At 44.0% G+C, this 18434-nt stretch overlaps 1 protein-coding gene across 1 annotated transcript; it reads right to left on the bottom strand.

Moving 5' to 3' along the window:
* Positions 1 to 2878: 2878 nt before the first annotated feature.
* Positions 2879 to 3453, bottom strand: LOC136134710 (interferon lambda-1-like). The gene is given in 2 exon segments (XM_065892387.1): positions 2879 to 3021; positions 3024 to 3453. Coding segments are annotated over 2 exon segments (573 nt in total).
* Positions 3454 to 18434: the final 14981 nt, after the last annotated feature.

Genomic DNA, 18434 nt, shown 5'->3' with positions numbered 1-18434 from the left:
CATCACGGAAATACTGTGTTCGTGGACTGGAATAGGAAATGCTGTGACCATGCTCCTCGTTGTGTATCTTATTGTATGAGGTTGCTGTGACTGAGATAATACACGCTAACTTAACAAAGCAGATGTTTTGCATTTGATTTCTACCAAGAGTTGAAATGTTGAGAGATGATTTAAAAAAATAAATAAAGTGTCTTCCATTGTTAAATGAAGTGTTTGGGGTTTTATGTCCCTCCTCCCTGCTGCTTTGAAGTTTGGGTTGCTTGGTGTTTTTTGTTTTCAAATTTAACTTCAAGAATATTTATTTATTTATTTATTTATGCTCTTCGTTGCTGTGCATGGGCTTTCTTTAGTTGCGGTGAGTGAGGGCTACTCTTCGTTGCAGCGCGCAGGCTTCTTGTTGCGGTGGCTTTTTTTGTTGCAGAGCGCGGGCTCTAGAGCGCAGGCTCAGTAGTTGTGGCACACGGGCCTAGCTGCTCCGTGGCATGTGGGGTCTTCCTGGACCAAGGCTTGAACCCGTGTGCCCTGCATTCTTAACCAGGCAGGTGGATTCTTAACCACTGCGCCACCAGGGAAGTCCGGTTGCTTGGGTTTTTTGGTGTTTTTTTGTTTTTGTTTTTTTTGCTCAAGCCATGTTTAGTTCTTTAGTGACAGGACTCACATTTTTTCCTCCATTAAACTGACAAATAATAACAGCCAGCATTTGAGTGCTTATACTGTGAGCCAGGCATTTTATACGCTGAGACTTTACGTTCGTGATCTCATATAATTGTCTCAATCCTCCTAGAAGATAACGTAAATCCTGTTCTGATCCCCATCTTACCAACGAGGAAACCAAGGTGTTCAGAGTTCAGCCGTGTTTCCTAGGAGTGAGACTGCAGACTCCAGGAGAAGTGATTGTTGGTGGTGACCTGACAGGAATTAAATAACATTGAAGGGCGTTGTGAAAAAAATTAATCCCGTTTAAAATTTTTTTGATCCATTTAAATGCCCTAAGGAGGATTCTGGTCAGTGTAATGCGAGTTTGTCTTTAACAAAGAGAAAGCAGGAGTCAGGCTGAGAACCTGTGGCAGAATTTTAGGTTTTCAGTTACCTTCTATTTAGGGCAGGCCATAAAGGGGGATTACTTTAAAAATCAATTTAAGGTGTTTTTAAAAATGAAGTTTCCTGAAACTAATATAACATTGTAAATCAACTCTACTTCAATAAAAATAAATAAAAAATAAATCATGGTTGACTTAAAAGCAAAATGTATTGCAAAAATCTTAAGAGTGGTATGAGCGCAGCTGTGGTTTGGGACATCCTGTCTTTATGCACTGGTGGGTGTCTGTGCCACCATGCTGACCACTCTGCAGGGTTGGACCCCACAAAGCCACTCAGCTGACTGAACGGTTTTCTCCATCTCATTCACTGGCTGAGCAAATATCCAGGCCTTGGACCAGACCAAGGCCCAGGTACTGGGTTTGGTTTTAGTGACAGCATAGGAAATGGCACTGCCATCCTGGCTACCAGGAACAGCAGCTTCCTAGAGATGAACACCCAGCCTGGGAGAGCAAAGGAAGCCAGACGCTCACTCCTGTATCTAAAGCGGAGCAGAGACTCTGAGCAGATTGCTTAATTTGTATATGTAAATGACAAGCATATTTAAACATCCTCAGGCCCACCAGTTGTACAAGATTAACATTAGCCTTGCTGCCAGCTCTGTACCCCACACGACATTGCCAATTGGACCCCAGTCTCTGCTCACCCTTTCTCCCTTGGTAATAGAAGCCTTAAATTTTAGACATCTAGCCATCCAGAATAAAGACTGCCTTTCCCAGCCTCTCCTGCAGCTAGGCATGGTCATACAGTTATGTCTGGTCCCTAGGATGGAAAGATAACTGTGCGTGGCTTCTGAGACATGTCCTTCAAAGAAAGAAGCTTGTTCTTCCCACCCTGGCTGCGCTGGCTGGAATGGAGCAGCCATGTGAGACTCTGAGGCAGAGGCCAAGTGAAGGGGGCTGCAGTGAGTAGCTGGAAGAGGCTGGGTCCCTGATGCTTAGGAAGCCACCATCATACCTGGCCTGCCCCACCTACCTTCAGAGTTTTATATGTGAGAAGTAAACTTCTGTCTTGCTTAAACCACATTTTTTCCATTTGCTCATCTTGGAAAGCTTTTTATTTACAAAAGAAGTGAGACTACTCTAATGATGCCTCATGTAGCAGGACTTCAACAGCTCAACGGTTAACAACTTCTGGCCAATCTGACTTTTTTCTGTGCCTGTCCATCCACTTTCCCCACTCCTAAGTTTCTTAGAAGCAAATTCCAGACATCTGTTTCACTTGTGAACATTTCAGTACCTGTATCTAAAAGACAAGGACTTTTAAAACAATACCATGATCACATCTAAATTTTTATGTTTCTTAATTGTAACAAATACCCAGTCACTGTTTGCAGGTCCAGTTGTCTTATAAGTGCATACTTTTAAAACTGTGTGTTTGCTTTGGGGCCCAAATAAGGTCTCACGTTGTTGCAATGGATAGATCTTTAAATCACATTTATCCTAAAGGCTGTCCCTATAGAAGGGCATTTTCCTCTTTCTCTTCTTTTCCCTTGAAATGTATTTGTTGAAGAAATCGGATAGTTTGTCTTTTAGTTTGCCAGAGTCTACATTTTGCTGATTGCATCCCCTGCTGTTGTTTATCACGTTCCTCTGTTCTCTCAACCTCCTGAAAATTGGCAGCTGGCTCTTCTTTTTTTTACAGTTTCTTACTGTTTGTTTGAACATGTTGTACAAAAGTAGAAAAATAAACATTTCTTCTGCAGCTCCATAAATAAAGCGTTAGAGGAAATAAGGCAGGGTTGGGGTTTAGTGCATAAGTAAGGTCTGGGTCCAGGTTTTCAGATATGCAGGTCTCCACTGGCAACAATTCTCAGGTCCCTTATGAGGAGGCGGAAGAGGTTGAATGTGACAGAGGCCTTGAGACATCCTTGGGACTCCTCCTTTGTGGCCTCCTGGAGCCGGCACAGCCAGTGGTGGAGGCAGCCCGGGGCTGGGATTCTGCTGTGGGCCGAGCCGGGATGCAAGCCTGAAGCTCGGAGTGGATGTGGCGCAGCGTGTGCAGCGGCTGGTCCAGGATGACCCCCGAGGACGAGTCTGCCACAGCACCCAGGACCTTCAGCGTCCGGTCTAACTCTGCCTCCAAGGCCACAGGGTGCTCCCACACCTGCCGCTGCCTCAGGTCCCGGGTCCTGGGGAAGCGGTGAGAGCTGCAGCTCCAGTTCTTCAGTGAGAGCGACTCTTCTAAGGCATCCTTGGCTTTCTTGAAGCCCTCCAGCTCCCTTGGCAACAGAGATTGGAACCGGCCCATATGGCAGCCCTTCCCGGTTGTGGTGGGCTTGGACGTGGGGACTGGGCCTGCTCTGGCCAAGTCCAGCATCACAGTCACCAACACCAGGACCCAAGCTGCAGCCATGGCTAAATCCCAACTGCTTGTTTGGCCCCATGGCTCTGCTTTTAGCCAGGTTCACTGGGCAATCCCAGCTGATGTGTGTAAAGTGAAAAGGCACATGGAAATAGGAATCTCCACTTTGATGGCAAAGGCACGAGTGGGGGGATCCGGTCGCCGAACCAGGTGAGCCCGGACCTGTGCCAGGAAGGAAAGAGATACTGAAATTCAGTCACAGGAGAGAACTTTGCTTCTGAGAAGTCCCTGTGCCTGGAGAATCTCAAGGTTAGGACTCCCAGGGGCAGCCTTTAGCTCGCTGACTTTGGGGAGCCTCCGAATGAGGCTGAGGCAGGTGGAGGGATGGGAAAGTGGCTCGAGGACTCTCACAGTGGGGTACGGACCTGGCGGGTGTGGGTGAGGCTGCCTGAGTGGCCGAGAAGGGGCATCCCTTGAATGTGCAGAAGTTTTAAAGTTTGCTGTGGTCCCCTTTTCTACTTTTGCTTTTGTTACCTATGCTTTTGGTGTTATATCCAAGAAATTGTTGCCAAATCCAACGTCATGAAACTTCTCTCTGTTTTCTTCTAGGAGCTTTTTAGTTTTAGGTCTTACATTTGAACCTTTAATCCGTTTTCAGTTTTGTGTATGGTGTAAGGTAAGGGTCTAACTTCGTTCTTTTGCATTTGGATATCCAGTTTTCCCAGTACCATTTGAGGAGACTGACCTTTCCCCATTGAGTGATCTTGGCATCCCTGTTGAAGATCTTTTGACTACATACATGAGGGTTTATTTCTGGCCTCTCTATTCTGTTCCATTGGACCATATGTCTATCTTTATGCCAGTACCACACTATTTTGATTACTGTAGCTTTGTATGTAATGTGTTTTTATTTTTATTTATTTATTTATTTATTTATTTATTTATTTATTTATGGCTGTGTTGGGTCTTCGTTTCTGTGCGAGGGCTTTCTCTAGTTGTGGCGAGCGGGGGCCCCTCTTCATCGCAGTGCGCAGGCCTCTCACTGTCGCGGCCTCTCTTGTTGCGGAGCACAGGCTCCAGACGCGCAGGCTCAGTAGTTGTGGCTCACGGGCCTAGTTGTTCTGCGGCATGTGGGATCTTCCCAGACCAGGGCTCGAACCCCTGTCCCCTGCATTGGCAGGCAGATTCTCAACCGTTGCGCCACCAGGGAAGCCCTGTATGTAATGTGTTTTGAAATCAGGAAGTGTGAGGCATCCAACGTCGTTCTTCTTTTTCAAGATTGTTCTGGCTATTTGGGGTCCCTTGAGATCCCATATAAATTTTAGGATATTTTCCCCATCTGTGCAAATATGCCATTGGGATTTTGATAGGGATTACATTGAGTCAGTAGATTGCTTTGGGTAGTGTGGACATTTTAATGATATTCAGTCTTCTAACTCATGAGTAGAGGATGTCTTTCCATTAATTTGTCTCTTCTTTAATTTCTTTCAGCATTATTTTGTAGTTTTTGGTGTACAAGTCCTTCACCTCCTTGGTTAAGTTTACTCCTAAATATTTTATTCTTTTTGATGCTATTGTAAGTGGAATTGTTTTTGTAATTTTCTCTTCAGATTGTTCAGTATTCGTGTATAGAAATGCAACTGATTTTTGTGTGTTGATTTTGTATCCTGCAGCTTGGCTGAATTCATTTCTTAGTTCTAACAGGTGTGTGTATGTGTGTAATCTTTAGGGTTTTCTACATAAGATCATGTCATCTGAGAACAGATATAATTTCACTTCTTTCCAGTTTGGATGCTATTGATTGATTGATTGATTTATGCTTAATTGCTCTGGCTAAGACTACCAGTACTATGTTTAATAGAAGAGGCAAGAGTGGGCATCGTGGCCTCTTCTAAAGGAAAAACTCCGTCTTTCATCACTGAGTATGAAGTTAGCTGTGGGGTTTGTGTTTTCATATGTGGTTTTTATTATGTTGAGATAGTTTCCTTCTATTCCTAGTTTGTTGAGTGTTTTTTATCATGAAAGTATGTTGAATTTTGTCAAATGCGTTTCATGCATTAATTGAGATGATCTTGTAGTCTTTGTTCTTCATCCCGTTAATGTGCTCTATCACATGGTAGTTGACTTTTGAGGCTTGCTCAGATGTGGGTATGATTTTTTTTGTTGTAAGAATACTTCATAGATGTTATTTTCTTTCATCAGGAGGCACATGATGTCGAGTTCTCTCCCTTTGGGATATTCATAGCTGTTAAGGCTGTTACTCAGGACTTAGATCCATTATTTCATCAGAGCATGCAAAATGGAGATATTCCAATTCTAGTCTTGTTTGGCAACTGGAATACTTCTATAAAAAGAAACTTTTCTGTGGTGGTGTGACTCTGTACCTGGGACAAAACTGCATGGAGCTAAACACACACACACACACACACACACACACACACACAGGACAGCACATAAAACTGGTGTAATCTGAACAAGGTCTATGCCAATGTCAGTTTCCTGGTTGTGATACTGCTTTATAGTTGTGCAAGATGTTACCCCTGGGAGAAACATGGGTACATGAGACCTTTCTGTACTATTTTTGCAACTTCCTATAAATCTATGAATTAAAAAAAAAGTTAAAGACAAAGAAACTTCCCTCATCTACTATTTGACTACCAGTGATATAGTTTAAGAAAAGCAGGATAGGGACTTCCCTGGTGGTCTGGTGGTTAAGACTCCATGCTTCCACTGCAGGAGGCACAGGTCCAATCCTTGATCGGGGAACTAAGATCCCGCATGCTGCATGGCCAAAAAAAAGGTGGGATAGATGCGTACCTCTTTGCCTTTATTTATTTATTTATTTATGGCTGTGCTGGGTCTTCGCTGCTGCGCGCACGGGCTTTCTCTAGTTGTGGTGAGCAGGGTCTACTCTTCGCTGCAGTGCGTGGGCTTCTCGTTGTGGTGGCTTCTCTTGTTGTAGAGCACAGGCTCTAGGCACACGGGCTCAGTAGTTGTGGCTCGCAGGCTGTAGAGTGCAGGCTCAGTAGTTGCGGCGCACGGGCTTATTTGCTCTGCAGCATGTTGGATCTTCCCGGACCAGGGCTCGAACCCGTGTCCCCTGCGTTGGCAGGCGCATTCTTAACCACTGTGCCACCAGGGAAGCCCTCTTTGCCTTTATTTTTACTTAGAATAATGAATTGATGCCTTAGAATTCCCCAGCAGTGACTGAGTTTTTAAAAGTATATTATTATGAACTCATTGATCTCCATATATTTTAAGTATTTCAATCCATTATGTGATTACTGTTATTGATGCTCAAATTCCTGTCTTTGTTCAGTCAGAACCTCTTCAAGCTGGCTCCTGAGTCCTGACCTGACCCTGAAACCTCTGATTGCTTCCTCTCTGTTTGGTATGACAAGGGGCTCCATGCTCATCTTTGTACATTTCCTGCCCAACTCCTGGGCTCAGATGTTTCTCCAAAGAGCCCTGGGTCCTTTTGCTGTGAAATGACATTTGGATACCAAAGTCCGAGAGCTAAGGGTGCTCACTGCCTCTGGGTTGGTCATTGTTTCCAGGTCTTTTCAGTGAGCAGAGCTAGCAACAGGTTTATATCTCTAAAAACACAAAGTACGTTGTAAGTTCATACTTAAATTAAAATTCAGGACCACAGGATTTTTGCTCAACCTCATTTCTCTTTTATTCCCATGCTGAGGATCCTGGTTCTCAAGGGGTCCAGGGAAGCCACTACTAGTTTTGATTTTGTCACCATAGCTAGACCTGATCCTGAAAGGAGGGAGTCACCTGGGACAACCCTTGGAGAGCATCTCAGTTACTCACCACAGAGCAGGGAGAAGGACTAAGGCTCAGAGAGTGTGAGGAGCCTTTGCAAGTTTGCACATATGATTAACTCCTGGTTGCCCATGGCTCTGTTAGGAAATGAAATATCAGGGATACAAGTGAAGCCAGGGTAGGTGTCATGTGGTTCAAATGCAGTTCCTCGCCTTCCTTCCCCTACCCCAGAGGAGCCCTGGATCCTGGGGTTGACTTTTCCAGCCTTTCTTCACACTCTGCTACACTTGGCTGCATCCCTAAGCACTACTGTTTCACAGCATCATCTTGCCTGGTTTTATATGTACTTATTCATCTGCAGCTTTCTTTCTCCCCTCCTTTCAGTATTTTGAGATTTATCCATGTTGATATGTTATTCTAGTTTCATTCATTCATCCATCCATCCGTTCTTGCTGCTGTATACTGTTCCTTATATTACTGCGCCACTGTTTAATCCATTCTCCTAGTGGGAAACAGCTCGTTTCCAATAATTTGCTATTACACATATTCTTGTAGGTGTCTCCTGAGTATGCATGACTGTGTAAGAATTTCTATAGGGCGGCGTGGGCAAACTTTTTCTGTAAATGGTGATAGTGAATATTTTTGGCTTCGGGAGACAAGAGGCAAATATATATATATATATTTATATTTATATATTATTATATAGATAATATACAACAAAGAAAACAAATTTCCACGAATTTTTTATTAAAACATTCAAAACTTTATGGACATTAAACTTTGAATTTCATATAATTTTCACGTCGTGAAATACTGTTCTTTTCAATTTTTTTTTTCAACCATTTGAACACGTTAAAATCCCAGGCTCAGCTCGCTGGTGGTACAGAACAGGAGACAGGCTGGGCTTGGGCCTCAGGCAGTGTTTGCCTCTCCTTGCTCTCTAGGGCTTAAAGAGAGGAGAGGACTCGCTGGATTGAAGGGTGCCAGGCGTCTTTAACTTTACTAGGCACTGCCAGGTGCTCTTCAAAGTGAATTCTATCAATTTAGACCCTCACCAGAGCATGATGAGACTTCCTATTTCCCTAGTGCTTTTTTTTCTTCACTTTAAAAAACTCTTTTTAAAATTTATTTTTAAATTCTTAAAAATTTTATTGAAATATAGTTGATTTACAATGTTGTGTTAGTTTGAGGTGTCCAGCAAAGTGATTCAGTTGTGTGTGTGTATATATATATTTATTTATTTATTTTTAGACTCTTTTCCATTATAGGTGTACTGAAGATATTGAGTATAGTTCTGTGTGCTATACAGTAGGTTTTTGTTGCTTATCTATTTTATATATAGTAGCGTGTATATTTTACTCCCAAACTCCTAATTTATCACCCCCTTTTCCCTTTTTGGTAACCATAAGTTTGTTTTCTGTCTGTGAGTCTATTTGTTTTGTAAATAAGTTCATTTGTATCATCCCTAGCCCTCTTGAAATCACATCAGATCTCTCCATTTAATGCATTGCTCCTCTAGTAATAGTTTCATTTATAATCACATTTTGAAAAGTGAAGATAGCACACTGTATGTTCCTTATTATTGAATGAAAGTTCTTTTTGAATTTTATTTACTTTTTATACAGCGGGTTCTTATTAGTTATCCATTTTACACATATTAGTATATATATGTCAATCCCAATCTCCCAATTCATCCCACCACCATGAGCCCCCTGCCACTTTCCCCCCTTGGTGTCCATACGTTTGTTCTCTACATCTGTGTTTCTATTTCTGCCTTGCAAACCAGTTCATCTGTACCATTTTTCTGGATTCCACATATCTGTGTTAATATACGATGTTTGTTTTTCTGACTTACTTCACTCTATATGACAGTCTCTAGATCCATCCACGTCTCTACAAATGACCCAGTTTCATTCCTTTTTATGGCCGATATTCCATTGTATATATGTACCACATCTTCTTTATCCATTCGTCTGTCGATGGGCATTTAGGTTGCTTCCATGATTTGGCTATTGTAAATAGCGCTGCAGTGAACATTGGGGTGCATGTGTCTTTTTGAATTATGGCTTTCTTTCGGTATATGCCCAGTAGTGGGATTGCTGGGTCATATGGTAATTCTATTTTTAGTTTTTTAAGGAATCTCCATACTGTTCTCCATAATGGCTGTATCAATTTACATTCCCACCAACAGTGCAAGAGGGTGCCCTTTTCTCCACACCCTCTCCAGCATCTGTTGTTTGTAGATTTTCTGATGATGCCCATTCTAACAGGTGTGAGGTGATACCTCATTGTAGCTTTGATTTGTATTTCTCTAATAATTAGTGATGTTGAGCAGCTTTTCACGTGCTTCTTGGCCATCTGTATGTCTTCTTTGGAGAAATGTCTATTTAGGTCTTCTGCCCATTTTTGGATTGGGTTGTTTGTTTTTCTAATATTGAGCTGCATGAGCTGTTTATATATTTTGGAGATTAATCCTTTGCCATTGATTCATTTGCAAATATTTTCTCCCATTCTGAGGGTTGCCTTTTCGTCTTGTTTGTAGTTTCCTTTGCTGTGCAAAAGCTTTTAAGTTTCATTAGGTCCCATTTGTTTATTTTTATTTCCATTACTCTAGGAGGTGGATCAAAAAAGATCTTGCTGTGATTTATGTCAAAGAGTGTTCTTCCTATGTTTTCCTCTAAGAGTTTTATAGTGTCTGGTCTTATATTTAGGTCTTTAATCCATTTTGAATTTATTTTTGTGTGTGGTGTTAGGGAGTGCTCTAATTTCATTCTTTTACCTGTAGCTGTCCAGTTTTCCAGCACCACTTACTGAAGAGACTTGTCTTTTCTCTATTGTATATCCTTAACCCCTTTGTCATAGATTAGTTGACCACAGGTGCGTGGGTTTATCTCTGGGCTTTCTATCCTGTTCCATTGATCTATATTTCTGTTTTTGTGCCAGTACCATACTGTCTTGATTACTGTAGCTTTGTAGTATAGTCTGAAGTCAGGGAGTCTTGATTCCTCCAGCTCCGTTTTTTCCCCTAAGATCGCTTTGGCTATTCGGGGTCTTTTGTCTCCATACAAATTTTAAGATTTTTTTGTTCTAGTTCTGTAAAAAATGCCATTGGTAATTTGATAGGGATTGCAATGAATCTGTAGATTGCTTTGGGTAGTATAATCATTTTCACAATATTGATTCTTCCAATCCAACAACATGGTGTATCTCTCCATCTGTTTGTGTCATCTTTGATTTCTTTCATCAGTGTCTTATAGTTTTCTGAGTACAGGTCTTTTACCTCCTTAGGTAGGTTTATTTCTAGGTATTTTATTCTTTTTGTTGCAATGGTGAATGGGATTGTTCCCTTAATTTCTCTTTCTGGTCTTTCGTCATTAATGTATAGGAATGCAAGAGATTTCTGTGCATTAATTTTGTATCCTGCAACTTTACCAAATTCATTGATTAGCTCTAGTAGTTTTCTGGTGGCATCTTTAGGATTCTCTATGTATAGTATCATGTCATCTGTAAACAATGACAGTTTTACTTCTTCTTTTCCAATTTGTATTCCTTTTATTTTTCTTCTCTGATTGCCGTGGCTAGGACTTTCAAAACTATGTTGAATAATAGTGGCGAGAGTGGACATCCTTGTCTTGTTCCTGATCTTAGAGGAAATGGTTTGTTTTTCACCGTTGAGAATGATGTTTGCTGTGGGTTTGTCATATATGGCCTTTATTATGTTGAGGTAGTTTCCCTCTATGCCCACTTTCTGGAGAGTTTTTATCATAAATGGGTGTTGAATTTTGTCAAAAGCTTTTTCTGCATCTATTGAGATGATCATATGGTTTTTATCTTTCAATTTGTTAATGTGGTGTATCACATTGATTGATTTGCATATATTGAAGAATCCTTGCATCCCTGGGATAAATCCCACTTGATCATGGTGTATGATCCTTTTAATATGTTGTTGGATTCTGTTGCTAGTATTTTGTTGAGGATTTTTTCATCTATATTCATCAGTGATATTGGTCTGTAATTTTCTCTTTTTGTAGTATCTCTGTCTGGTTTTGGTATCAGGGTAATGGTGGCCTCGTAGAATGAGTTTGGGAGTGTTACTTCCTCTGCAATAATTTGGAAGAGTTTGAGAAGGATTGGTGTTAGCTCTTCTGTAAATGTTTGATAGAGTTCACCTGTGAAGCCATCTGGTCCTGGACTTTTGTTTGTTGGAAGATTTTTAATCACAGTTTCAATTTCATTACTTGTGATTGGTCTGTTCATATTTTCTGTTTCTTCCTGGTTCAGTCTTGGAAGGTTATACCTTCCTAAGAATTTGTCCATTTCTTCCAGGTTGTCCATTTTATTGGCATAGAATTGCTTGTAGTAGTCTCTTAGGATGCTTTGTATTTCTGTGGTGTCCATTGTAATTTCTCCTTTTTCATTTCAAATTTTATTGATTTGAGTCCTCTCCCTCTTTTTCCTGATGAGTCTGGCTAAAGCTTTATCAATTTGTTTATCTTCTCAAAGAACCAGCTTTTAGTTTTATTGATCTTTGCTATTGTTTTCTTCGTTTCTATTCCATTTATTTCTGCTCTGATCTTTATGATTTCTTTCCTTCTACTAACTTTGGGTTTTGTTTGTTCTTCTTTCTCTAGTTCCTTTAGGTGTAAGTTTAGTTGTTTATTTGAGATTTTTCTTGTTTCTTAAGGTAGGATTGTATTGCTATAAACTTCCCTCATAGAACTGCTTTTGCTGCATCCCATAGGTTATAGATTGTCATGTTTTCGTTGTAATTTGTCTCTAGGTATTTTTCGATTTCCTCTTTGATTTCTTCAGTGATCTCTTGGTTATTTAGTAACGTATTGTTTAGCTTCCATGTGTTTGTGTTTTTTATGGTTTTTTTCCCTGTGATTGATTTCTAATCTCATAGCGTTGTGGTCAGAAAAGATGCTTGATATGATTTCAATTTTTCTTAAATTTACCGAGGCTTGATTTATGACCCAAGATGTGATCTATCCTGGAGAATGTTCCATGTGCACTTGAGAAGAAAGTGTAATCTGCTGTTTTTGGATGGAACATCCTGTAAATATCAATTAAATCTATCTGGTCTATTGTGTCATTTAAAGCTTGTGTTTCCTTAGTAATTTTCTGTTTGGATGATGTGTCCATTGGTGTAAGTGAGGTGTTAAAGTCCCCCACAATTATTGTGTTACTGTCGATTTCCTCTTTTATAGCTGTTAGCAGTTGCCTTATGTGTTGAGGTGCTCCTATGTTGGGTGCATATATATTTATAATTGTTATATCTTCTTGGATTGATCCCTTGATCATTATGTGGTGTCCTTGTCTCTTGTAACATTCTTTATTTTAAAGTCTATTTTATCTGATATGAGTATTGCTACTCCAGCTTTCTTTTGATTTCCGTTTGCATGGAATATCTTTTTCCATCCCCTCACTTTCAGTCTGTAAGTGTCCCTAGGTCTGAAGTGGGTCTCTTGTAAACAGCGTATATATGGGTCTTCTTTTTGTATCCATTCAGCGAGCCTGTGTCTTTTGGTTGGAGCATTTAATCCATTCATGTTTAAGGTAATTATCGATATGTATGTTCCTATTACCATTTTCTTAGTTGTTATGGGTTTGTTTTCGTAGGTCCTTTTCTTTTGCGTTTCCCACTTACAGAAGTTCCTTTAGCATTTGTTGTAGGGCTGGTTTTGTGGTGCTGAATTCTCTTAGCTTTTGCTTGTCTGTAAAGCTTTTGATTTCTCTGTCGAATCTGAATGAGATCCTTGCTAGGTAGAATAATCTTGGTTGTAGTTTCTTCCCTTTCATCACTTTAAATATAGCGTGCCACTCCCTTCTGGCTTGTAGCGTTTCTGCTGAGAAATCAGCTGTTAACCTTATGGGAGTTCCCTTGTATGTTACTTGTCATTTTTCCCTTGTTGCTCTCAATAATATTTTGTCTTTAATTTTTGTCAGTTTGATTACTGTGTGTCTCAGCATGTTTCTCCTTTGGTTTATCCTGCCTGGGATTCTCTGTGCTTCCTGGATTTGGGTGGCTATTTCCTTTCCCATGTTAGTGAAGTTTTCAACTATAATCTCTTCAAATATTTTCTCAGGTCCTTCTTCTCTCTCTTCTCCTTCTGGGACCCCTAAAATGCAGATGTTGTGTTTAATGTTGTCCCAGAGGTCTCTTAGGCTGTCTTCATTTCCTTTCATTCTTGTTTCTTTATTCTGTTCCATGGCAGTGAATTCCACTATTCTGTGTTCCAGGTCACTTATCTGTTCTTCTGCTTCATTTATTCTGCTGTTGATTCCTTCTAGTGTATTTTTCATTTCAGTTATTGTATTGTTCATCTCTGTTTGTTGTTCTTTAATTCTTCTAGGTGTTTGTTTTTTAATTCTTCTAGGTCTTTGTTAAACATTTCTTGCATCTTCTCGATCTTTGCCTCCATTCTTTTTCCAAGGCCCTGGATCATCTTCACTATCATTATTCTGAATTATTTTTCTGGAAGCTTGCCTATCTCCACTTCATTTAGTTGTTTTCTGGGGTTTTATCTTGTTCCTTCATCTGGTACACAGTCCTCTGCCTTTACATTTTGTCTACTTTTCTGTGAATGTGGTTTTCGTTCCACAGGCTGCAGAATTGTAGTTCTTCTTGCTTCTGCTGTCGGCCCTCTGGTCTGAATAAAAGTTCTTTGTGAAAGAAATAGAAAATATCTTCAGACGAGATCTTAAAAGTTACCCATCATCCTTCCACTCAGAGAGGACCAAAGTTCTCTCAAACCTCATACCTATCCTTCCAGATTTTTTCCTGTATACACACACATCAATTTAATTTTTGGAGGCTGATGCTATATATGTTGTTTTGGAATCTGCTCGTCTGACTTCATGAAGTTCTTTCAGTTAGGATTATTTTTGTTGTAACATAAAACCCAACCCAAATGGCATCAGCAGCAAGAACACGTATTGTCTCCCGCAGTGAGCTCTGGTGGAGGTCGGTTCCAGGACTGCTTAATTCACTGGTCCGACAGTGTTAACAACGCAGGGCCTCTGTCTTTCTGCGCAGCAGGTTGGTGAGGCCTTCCCTTGTCTCAGAATTGCTGCAGCACGTCCGAGCACTGCATCCTCACATAATGGGAGGCAAAGGCCAGACCATGGGAGGAGGGTGCTTCCCTTCTTTGAGTGACTGTTTGAGTGTGAGGAAACAGTCCTGGAAATTCCCTAAGATGTTGCTTCATTCTTCTGCCGGAATTGGCTCAGAGGCCCATTCCTCAGCATTCTCAGGCGAGGGGAGTGGAATGACCATAAATGGCTTCATCTCCCCTCAGCTCCCCTGGGAGTCGAGTGGAGGTCATGGGGCCCTCAACTTTGTGTGTGACCCTCCCCTGCAGCTTTCTGGCCTCCAAGGAAAATACTTCCTCCCTGGTTTGCTCCCCTTCACCCTGAGTGCTTTTTCTAGACATTGAGAAGGTTGAAATGTGAATGAAAATACCCAGTCCCACTCAGGCTCTGCTCACCTTTACTACCAGGGTTCCATTTTGTCCAGGCTGACAATCTGCTCATTTCCTCGCCTCCTCTGCAGCCATCGGTGGCCTGGGGAGATTCTGCTTTATATTTGCCAGAGGCCCATCACTCCAGTGCCACCTGTCATCCTACCTGCACGGTTTCATTAGGGTGGAGGAATCCTTCTCTGAACCCAGGTCTCCGTCACAGGGGGAAGGGAGCTGAGGGCCACGTGCGCCTCCTACCAGCGCTGCTCCCTGGCCAGGTTCCCTGCCTGACGCCAGCAGGCATTGGTTTGGGTGTGCAGTTAGCAGTCCAGGTAGAGGAAGGGTCCAGGATGTGATTTATTCTCCCCCCACCCTTCCTCCTTTGGCCTGGGGGTGGGGATGCATTGCAGGGTGGAGAGGAACTAAGAGCCCTGGTTCTGGCCTCCCTGTCAGGAGGCTCGTGCCTGGGGTCAGGACAGGTTCTTCTGCCTGGTTTCATTTATATCACATGTATTTTTTGTTTGCACCTGTTACCGTAAGTAGCTTCAGATGCCTTCTGGAAGCATGAGAGAGTATAAACAAATGGAGCCTCCAGACTCCCCACAGATACTGCCACCAGCTTCCACGGCAGTGTGGGTTCAGAGCCTGGTTTCAGTCAAAGGCCTACCAGGGGCCAGTCTGCAACCCCAGCAGGGAGGAGGGCGGCTAGCCCAGAGAACCCCAGGGAAGACAAGTCCCTTGCACCTGTGAGGAAGCAGCTGTGGCTGGAGGCTGGGCCCGAGCTGAGCCCTCCTGCTTGGCCTCACGTCCTCCTCACTGAGGGACTGTGTGCTCAGGCCATTCAAGATGGCTGTCTCCTGCTCTCTGCATATCCCCTGCTCGATCAGCCCCTGCTTCCCTCACGTGACTATCCAATCCTCTTAATCATAGGGCTCAATTAGTTCCTGGTAACCGAGCCCACCTGACATCAATCTCCCTGATGTGGTGAGGACTGCTGCCATGCCCTGGTGTCCTGTCCGGACGGCTGCTGCACGCCGTGGGGTTTCGCTCCAGGACCGTTTGTTAAGATCCCTCTATCCAACAAACCGTTCATGTCTCTGTTGCTGTCTCTAGGCTCTTCCTCTGGTCTCAAGGCTGGGCAACTACAAAGCTTGTGGGCCCGCGGGGTCCAGCCCAACAGGGACAGAGGCAGGAACTGGGGCCCAAAGCCCGCACTCCTGCCCACTAACCACTACGTTCTGCCAGGCTTCTGGCCGCGAGAGCCGGGCAGGCGTGGACAGAGCCGAGTCTAGGGGGGCGTGACCCAGGCCTCTGCAAAGCCACGGAACACAAACACAGAAAGTGGGTCTGGCTCAGCAGCATTCATTTTTATTTCTAAATAAGAATCCAGTGACATTACTGTTTTTCATCCATTTCTGAATTCTTTAAAGAGTCCAGTGAGACGAGGTAGAGGCTCCAGCAGAGCAGCTGCAGGTCCCTCCACCTCCGACCCACCTTCGCCTCCGCAACCCGCAGCCCCACCAAGAAGAGCAGCATATTTCTCAGGAACCAGGACTAACGGCTGCCTCTCACATCTTACTTGGGGGAGGACAAAAGAACAAGCCTGACCTTCCCAATAGTCCTTATATCAAAAAGCTGTACTTAAAAAAATCCTTCATTTTTAAAAAGAAAATTACTCAAAAGAATACAAGATTCTGATTAATCTTGAGAACAAATCAAGCTTTGCAGGAGCTGTACTGGAGAAAATGCTAACGCCTTTGGTAGCCACGAACCCTGAGTCAGCCGAGCGAGCGAGGAGCCTTCCCCGGCCCATGGGCCTCCGCGGCTCCTCCGAGCAGCGCTGGGGCCTGGAGAAGTGGCTCTTCCGCGTGGCTGACCAGCTCCTTGGACAGGGCCCATAGCGCTGACAGGTGACCTTTCTCTTGACCACCGAACCGCACAATCCCCATGGATCCCATGGCCACGGGCCCGCGGCTGCACTCAGCTCTCTCGCCCTGAAGCCAGGACGCTCACGCAGAGAGCAGCTGGGAAAAGACCAGCTCCCGGGTAGGAAAGCCACACATTGTTTTTCCCTCTGGGATTAGGGACTGTGTCGGCTGGGGTGAGAAAGGGTGAAACGGGGTGGGGGAAATTAGAAAGTCTTCTTTCGTAACATGGGCAATGATGGTGGAAGTCCCTGAACACCTAACTCCGTTTGTGTGAGAAATGACAGGAGACTAAGTGGAAGGGAGTGTGGCTGATTATCCAAAGCCGTCACTCTGACTGTGGTGTTTTCATTTAAAACATATTGCCTGGGGCTTTGGAGACCGGGTTCCTGGTAGAACAACTTCTTAATGATTCTGGCTGCTCTACCGGGAACGTTTCAGATAATTTCCTACCCACCACCCAGCAGGAGAATCACATGTCTGCATTCTGCAGGGAATGAGGAAGGAGGAAAGGATCTTTCCTCTTTTTTTGGCATTTGAAGTCCTAACTGACAGTCAATCATTGCTGTTGAGAGATTCCTCCTCCCACCAGAATCAGGGGTCAGTTCTAAGGCCACCCTAAGCCACGCCTACACCTTGCCGTACCTTCGATGGCCCGGACTTGGCTGAGGAGAAGCCGGTCACCGCCAGGCCCCACCCTCACTCTCCCCACTGAAGCAGAAGAGGGATTCTGGCTGTGGCCTCCCCGCTTGGGACTTTGCCACGTGTGTGGACCCCCATGGGAGTGTGGACCTGAGACCCCGGAAGGCCACCTTAGGTGAGGGCTTGAAGGAGAAGGCTCCCCACTCACCAGCCTTTCCACACTCCACTGCACACAGAGGAGTCTGCAGGCAAATCAGGGCCTCCCTAGGCTGACTTGGGGCACTCGGGGGCTGCCAACATTCTGGGCCCCTGGCCTCATGTCAGCCGGGGCCCAGCAAGCATTCCCAGTGTGTGAAAAGAGGCAGCTGGCCAGGGGGACAGGGTCTGCCCCTGGGCTGCATGAGCACCAGATGATGGAACTGAGCCACCTTCTGCCTGGCTCTGTTCCAGCTCAGCCTGAACTTGGTCTCTGGGGACCTAGGAAAAGCCAGCTTCTTTTCCTTTGAGGCCTCACACTCCAAGCCTCTAAGCATGGTTAGTCCCAGAGGTCCTACAACCACAGGGCTGCAGAACACGTGGTGAATTCCAAGTCCAAAATCGTAGGGCCTGCTGCGGAGGGGCTGCTGGGGGAGCCTTGGGGTGGGGCCTTAGTGCTACAGGACGCCCCAGCTCCCCAAGACGGCGTGTCTTCAGAGTTCACTGACTAGCCAACCAGCTTCCCCAAAGGCACGCACTGACCCTACAGCCTTCACCTCCTCCTAAAGTATTACCTTCTCTTTGTGCTATACTTCTCCTGTCCCGTGGCCTAGGCCTAAAAGAAAACATGTGTGAAGTCATAGTTATGCTGGATATTTTTAATCTTCTAGGCATTTATTCCCCCAACAATAGAATTATTAGGAATGCTAAAGGTAGACAGCAGCAATTTTTGATTCTCAGGCAAAGACATCTGAAAAAAGTCCACCAGAAAAATCTCTCTTGATGGGCTTTGGCCTGTTCAAAGGTGAGCAGACAGATGGCTGAGGCACACGGGGCGCCCTCCTCGGCGGGGGAATGCCCTCCCACGCTGCTAAGCCACTACTTGGCCAGAAGAGGGCAGGAGCAGCTCACGGGACGCCCAGGCTGGCGCTGCTCCAGGCCAGGCAAGACTCTCCCCCAGCCACCTCCACACAGCCAAGCCTTGGGGACCTCGCCCCGACCCCGCGTGCTTCTCTACTTACTGTCACTCTCAGGT

This window comes from Phocoena phocoena, chromosome 15 (assembly GCF_963924675.1).
Source record: "Phocoena phocoena chromosome 15, mPhoPho1.1, whole genome shotgun sequence".
In the NCBI taxonomy this organism is placed as follows: domain Eukaryota; kingdom Metazoa; phylum Chordata; class Mammalia; order Artiodactyla; family Phocoenidae; genus Phocoena; species Phocoena phocoena.
The sequence above is the reverse complement of the archived record's forward strand: the minus strand, read 5'-3'. Positions and strand labels throughout refer to the sequence as shown.